Genomic DNA, 7,150 nt, shown 5'->3' with positions numbered 1-7,150 from the left:
TCACCCGTTCCTGTCCCGACGGGGAACCGTCCGAAGCCTGTTTCACGCAGCCTTCAAGGGGTTCGCTCGTCACCAGTTCCTTTCCCGACGGGGGACCGTCCAACACCTGCTCCACGCAGCCTTTAGGGGGTCTGCTCGTCGCCCGTTCTTGTCCCGACGGGGGACCGTCCGACGCCTGCTCCACGCAGCCTTCGGGGACTCCGCTCGTCGCCCATTCCTATCCCAACAGGGGACCGTCCGGCACCTGCTCCACGCATACTGCTGGGGGTTCGCTCGTTGCCCGTTTATGTCCCGACGGGGGACCGTCCGACACCTTGCATTGTTTTGGCTATGGGCTGCTGTTTAGCTGTAAGCAATCGTTGCTATGTTGTAACATAGTCATACAAATGGACATAACAGCTTCATGGATTTATTATGGACAGGACGACTGCACCGCTCGATCGTTTCTTTATGGATACTAAATCAAAAACTACGAGGAAAACGTTTTCGTTTCTGCGGTAAGTGGGACGGACACACGCTCGGCTATCTACTGCTAATGTCTACGGGGTGATTTGAGGTGAGTAACTCCATGCAAAAACACACATTTATGTTGTTTCGCCACACTATTTGAGCTAGTAAACAAGCACTGTCGTGTCTCGTACGGACCCAACTTGTGTTGCATAGGTCTTGGAATTATTTTCTGAGGCCCAGAAAAGCAGATAAAACGTGCCCCTATGGGTTAGCGTTGGAGCAAGTCTGGAAGGCTGCCAGGCAGGTACAGATCTCGGGCTAGGCAACGTCAATTTTTGTTGGGTTTTTTGCTTCTAATAAGTCGGGATGACCCTGGGGACAACGAAAATGGGGTCAAAAATGACCGGATTTCACACAGCAGCCTATGATTTTGAATCCAGCCCTCAGCATGTTGATGATTTGGTTTCCATTGACTGTCGTTGTTATAGACTGTACATCAGTGAAGATTTTCAACTTGAACAATTTGTTCATCAAAATCTGATTAGTAATATAAATGTCTTTAAAGACAGTTAAAACCAAATAAGCGAAATATTTTTTTCCTGCTCACAAGACAATAACTTTATTAACTAGATGTGACTTTTTTTCTCCCTCAAAATTCCAACAGTTTTCTTTAAATGTTAAGACATAATCGAAATATGACTTTTGTTCCAAATATATTCCAAATATCCAAATATTATGACCTTTTTCTGAAAAAAAAAAAAAAAAAAAATTCTCAAAATACGTTTTTTTTAAACTTTTATTTAGCTAAATAGTCAACAATCCAAAAAACAACAGCGGTTAAAACACTGCACAGTGTGTGTGCATTTGTGTGCGTGTTCATGGCTGTAACTCGTAGCCCAGTGGGTCGAGTCCGTGGTCCAACAGAGAAAGTGACGACTCCCTCAACTTCTGGAGGAACCTCCTCAGCTCCTCTTTAGAGAAAACCTGAGAAACAAAAAAACAATTAAAAAACATTAACCTTTTAGAACAGCGCTCATATGAATCAAACTGCTAAAAGAAAAAATGACAATCAATGCACAGAGAAGAACATGCAGTGTGAGTTAACTCAATGTACAGATCAATACAGTGGCTTAAGTTACCTGGTAGAGGCGGTGCTGGTCAGATGAGATGATGTCGGCGAGTCGCAGCGCCTCCTGGTGTCTGGACGAGTTCTGCAGGACGCTGAGTAGCAAGAAGCTGAGACGAGGCAGACACAGGCAGCGCAATGCCGCCATCTGGTGGCTGCGCTCCAAGTCTGGCTCTGAATCCTGAAAACACCAAGAATCCATTCATGAACCAATCAAATGCAAACTAAAACTTCTATAAGTCAATGAGACAAATTCACATTTTTATCTGGATTAATGAGTTTTGATAATATTGTACATATCTGTTCAGACTGCATTTCATTCATTCTCTAGAGGAGGAGGGTGATTTTGAACTATGTAACCAGAGGAACTAAACTAGGAACATATCCAGTCTCTTTTAGGAACTGGAGCTTTCACTCAGGAACTAAAGTAAGTCCTTGTTTCCTTTGGTTGAACATCCTAACATCCTTAGATGTTTCTATGAAAACAATATCTTGACATTGTATCACCACCCTAACTACTGTTGTACGATAGACTAGCATCACCCTTTGCCTTTATTATCTAGTTGGGATACTATCCTTTGTTTTTATTTGTTTGTATGATGAGCTTGTCAATCTGACAGCCGTAATATTAGAACAAGGAAGATTAAACATTCGTCCACCCAGGTGATCTGCTCCTACAAATGGGCTTTTCTGTCTTCGTTATGATTGGATCTCACATACAGAGCACATACGCTCTCTGTTCATTGGGAACAGTTGGAAAAACAGACGCTTGTCCCTGCAGAAGTTACCTGTCTGTTGTCGATCATCCACCCTCCATCCACAAACAGAAGCACGTTGTATATTCTTTCTTTCACATCTTCGGTTAAAGCGTCCAAACGGCACGACCAGGCAGACAGGGAGGCCTAACGCACACAGGAAATTACATAGTATTTTGACGTGATGGTTTTGGTACCTTTACCCCAAAACGACAATTTCTTTATCAATTACTCAACCAGTGTGAACTTGAACGGTGAACGGTTAATTAAAAAATAAAACAAAAAGAGTAAATGACAGCAAAAGTACATGAAAACCTTCGTTTACAACCTCACACACAACTCTCATTCAGTATAATCCAAATCTCGTTCATCCTGCCGTATGCTCCCTTCTTCACAGACACATGCATCTTCCCTTAAATCTTACTGTTTTATGCTGAAGTGTTTCTCAGTCTGTTGACTATTCGTTCACCGTGGAGGCATAATGAAAAAACACGGTTTTCACAGGCTGAGTAAATAATAAACAAATGGTCAAGTATTCATTCAAGTAAAGGATTTCTTCTATCACTGGTAATTGAGCAGAAACCCTGAATAATATAGTATTCTTTTGATGAAAATGCATCAGAGTTAATATTTATGTGTGTACCTGGTACTCCTTTTCTCTCATCTCATTGGCTACTCTCTCTGTGAATTTGGCCTCAGACGCAGGTGCTGGCTTCTGGGGGGCGGAGCTACTGTGGCTGAACCAGTCGGTGAAGGCCTCGTGAGCTTCCTGTGAAACCATTAAAAAGTCACATCCAGATCAATGAACCGTATTGATTCCTACTGAACAGACAGAAGTAATGCTGCAGCGCTAATTCATGATCTAATAATATTATGATTACAGTCATGATAACTATGCTAACTGCCAGATTAGGCCTGTTGCAACATTAACACAGACAGGTGACAGACCAGGTAGGCTCTGATGCACAGGTGTTCTCTGATGGCGTTCTCGTCCTCAGCGAGCAGAGGTGTGGTCTGACCGACGCCCGACCACTGGCAGTAAATCTCCCTCATGGAATCCTCTGGAACTTTAGAGAACACCGCCTTGGCTGCGTCATGTTTCTGCAGGGCTGAGAGACAGGCGGTCAGACAGACACACTGCATCAGTGAGGGGAGACTTGAGACGGGCCACCATGAGGATCATGTGACCCGTTAGTGGCCTGTCAAAAGTCCTCATGACACGGCGACGAGTAAAAGAATAACACAAGAATACAAACACAGGAAAAGTACCCAGAAACTTCCTCATGATGGCGTTGGACTGTTTTAGGGACTCTGCTCGATGGGTGGGGTCAAACAGCAGCCAATCGATGACATCGATCTTCCTCAGGTCCTCCTATCAGAGCACAGCATTAAAGTAACTCCGCCCACTTCTACACACACAACAAACTATGTACATTTAAAAGATTTTTTCACCGTTTATCACCGACACACACACCGACAGACACACACACACACACACCGACAGACACACACACACACACCACTGTTTGGTTGGTTAAACTTGATATTCCATCAGTTTATATGTTGAATTTACTATGAATCGTCATATTATCACCTAATTTTGGGTATTATTTAAAACAGTAGTGGATGCATCATGGGTATTTAAAATGGAGACTGAACTTCTTAGAAGTCTGGGGAAGAGCCTAGTTTGGCGTGCGGATCCATCTGTTTTATTCTGCTGGTTTGTAATCCGTACCTTAGTAGTTGCCGTCTCCAGAGTCTGGTTGTGGTGTGTAAACTCGGTCTCATCTCTCTCTCTCACAGTCTCCACCACCAGTTTAGTTACCGCAGCAACATCCAGACCTACACAAAACAAAAACATGCATTAAGTCCTCATTAGTAATGATTTAATTAAGTATTAATGTTTGTTTCAGCCAGCGTGTATATTTTCAGTAGTTTCCTTCTCACCGGCGTCGGTGGCGAGCTGCAGGCAGCGGGGACGCAGCTCTGGCTGGGTCACCGTCTCCAAGAAAGCCGCGTACTGAGTGGTGGCGAGCTCGGCAGGTAGCTGGCTAACGTAGCTCGCCACCAGATCGGCCTGCTGATCCTGAATCAGAAGGGAGACGTACGCCTTCAGCACATCCACACACACCTCCTCCTGAGAGAGAGAAAAAGAGAGCAATGAGTCAGCAGACGTCAACTTGAACTGATCCTTAATCTCAACAAACGCCGCTCGCTTCTGATGATCCAAATGGACAAACATGACCAAATGATGGCACGAGATGTTAAGTTCACCAAAGGTATTACTATTCATCCCAAGGAGAACATGAACGTAGACAATTTCACAGCAATACATCCAATAGTTGTTGAGACGTGAAACACGCATGAAACCCGAGGTAGCGCTGGAGAAGTCAGTGGGACTATCCTCTGGGGATCATGAATGGCCACCAGAAGTTCCAGGCAGTTTCAGACCCAGGACTACTTTTCAAGGAACTAAAAGCTTTCTTCAGCACATTTCCATTGCGGTCTAAAGACCTGCACCGATTAGGCACATTAAGGCCTGATTATGCTTCCGCGTAGTGATCACGCAACGGCAACGCAACGGCCACACAGTTGCTTGGAGACCGTGATGGTTCTGCGTTGGGTTTACGTGTCGAAATGCAATTCAAAGCCACACCGGTAGAGGGCGCTATGGTTTTTGTAAAGACTGACCGACCGACCGAGACTCTTGACGTATATCATCGTAAGCTTCGTTATAGCGTATTTGTTTACTTTCCGGCTTTAAACATCCACTATTTTTCAGAACTTGGTGTTTTATTTCTTTGTGCAAAAGCGAGAAGGTGCAAACAATAAAACGAGGTGAAAACAATAAAAGTAGCCTTTTAAAAGTTTAAATGGCGGTGTTTATGAGTGGAAACCGGATAGCGGTCTCCAGCGGATGTAGTTAGCGGACCAATCACAGCCAAAGCCGCTGCGTTGGTGTTGCGTTGGTGTTGCGTCGCCTCGACGCGCGTCTAGGATTTTTGGGAGGCACACGTCAGGCCCTTGCGTCGGACGTAAGGGCCTGACGTGACCTGAAGGTGCAACATTCAGAACTGATGACATGTATGAAGAGCAGACGGAGGATCCTGAGAACCCTCTCCGCTGCCCCATTAAACTTTATGATTTTTGCGGACCCCGCAAGGACGTAAGGGGTCCGCAAGCCCCCTTGCGTAGTGTCGACGCGGAAGCATAATTCAGCCTTTAGTCCGCTGACGAACGAGAAAGCAGCGTGACATGCGACAAGAGCTGCTGGAGGTCGCAGGGTCAACACACTCTGCTGCCTGCAGTTCAGATTGTTTGTTTGCTAGCCATCTAATAAACACAACCTTAAGTTTTGCCTCACTGCAACAACATGGACTGCTGCATAGTAGTAGCAGCAAAGCACAGTTCATCATCTGTTGAGTGTTTGATGGTTTTTATTTGTGCTTTAGAATGTAACCATCGTGAAAAAAAAATCACTCAAAGCCTAACTTTACTTTTAATTATGGATGGGACCAATCGTAAATATTATTAAGAGCGACATGAAAAGGCAGAAGTGAAAAATAGAGCTGTTTTTTTAAAAAGGCCATCAGGAGTATCAAAAAGAACAGATTTTCCACTCCCCATTTTTTCATTTTGTTCTTCACAATCTTCCCATAAAAAGATGTTCCATCTGTGTGATCACAATTATTTTTAGTCAGGATAATCGTGACATTTAATGTTCGTATCGTCCCATGGCTACTTTAAATGGTATCGAACCAAGAGGAATACTCTCACCTCATCGGTACAAGAGCACTTCCTCATTATATGAATGCAGCTGTACATGTGCTGAAGCAGCGACGCTGTGTGAATGTTTGATCAATCGCAGATTAGAATCCCTGCAAACCCCACCCCGAAAGTTCCTGCACTCTCAGAAAGTCCTGCCCCCCCAACCATGGCCTTTTTGGGGGTAAAATGTCCCCAGAACTTAATTTAGACCCTGGTCCAAATCAAATGAGTTTGTCTAAAGGTTCCTCGTCCCAGGGGAAGTTCCTGCTGGTCAAACAGAGTTACTGTCTGAACCAAAGTTCATGGCAATCATCCCATAGTTCTAAAGATATTTCAGGATGGACGTGACTTAATACATTTGAATGATTCTTCCATTTTACCTTCAGCGCCAAACCCATAGAGCGGAAAAACAGCAGCAGGTGAGTCATGAAACGCAGCAGGTGGGAGGGGAGGGGCTTAGAGGCTGCCAGCCAATCGGAAAACTCCTCCAAAAGACCTGACAGACACAGAGAGAGGTTACGGTTTAGGAGTAATTTAAGTTAAGTAAAAACAGTAATGATGATAATAATGAAAAGAAGAGGAATATTCTTTTTCTTTGTTTCTCTAATGTAATTCTGGGTCAGAGGTCAGAGGTCATAGGTGTCTTACCGTCTAGATCTCCCAGGATGACAAACTTCTGGATGACGTGGTAATGCTCTTTTGTCTCCTCCAACACCCTCTGCACACACAAAACCACACACATACAGAACGTGGTTTAACGTGTGTGTGTGTGTGTGTTCAGTCATGTGACTGTCCAATCACATTCAGTTAGTGAGTTTCACCTTCAACTCTGAGGCTTGAAGCTCCTCAAACACTTTTTTCCATCGTCCAGCTGAAGAGAGAAAGACAGTAAAATGACCAGAGTGAAAAACAAAACCTCATTTAACAACTGGACATGTCTGTCTGTGTGTGTGTGTGTGTGTCGTACTTGGCCTCCAGGTATTCTCGCGGTAGTGTCTCCACTTCCTGGTGAGCCATACCCGATGACATCAGATCCTTTTCCACCAGCGAG

General features: G+C 44.4%; 1 protein-coding gene across 1 annotated transcript in view; it reads right to left on the bottom strand.

Annotated features, from left to right (window-relative positions):
* Positions 1-1,231: 1,231 nt before the first annotated feature.
* The window catches only part of nup107 (nucleoporin 107), a 9,531-nt gene continuing 3,612 nt past the window's right edge, over positions 1,232-7,150 (bottom strand). The window contains 13 exon segments of the mRNA XM_084038831.1: positions 1,232-1,434; positions 1,590-1,757; positions 2,365-2,478; positions 2,975-3,100; positions 3,280-3,440; positions 3,601-3,703; positions 4,067-4,173; positions 4,279-4,468; positions 6,480-6,595; positions 6,748-6,817; positions 6,921-6,956; positions 6,958-6,970; positions 7,067-7,150. Coding sequence (XP_083894957.1) covers positions 1,327-1,434; positions 1,590-1,757; positions 2,365-2,478; positions 2,975-3,100; positions 3,280-3,440; positions 3,601-3,703; positions 4,067-4,173; positions 4,279-4,468; positions 6,480-6,595; positions 6,748-6,817; positions 6,921-6,956; positions 6,958-6,970; positions 7,067-7,150 — 1,396 coding nt within the window. The 3' untranslated portion in view covers positions 1,232-1,326.

This window comes from Eutrigla gurnardus (genome assembly GCF_963514095.1).
Source record: "Eutrigla gurnardus genome assembly, chromosome: 21".
Lineage (NCBI taxonomy): Eukaryota > Metazoa > Chordata > Actinopteri > Perciformes > Triglidae > Eutrigla > Eutrigla gurnardus.
Note: the sequence above shows the minus strand (reverse complement) of the source record. Positions and strands in the feature narration are given on the sequence as shown.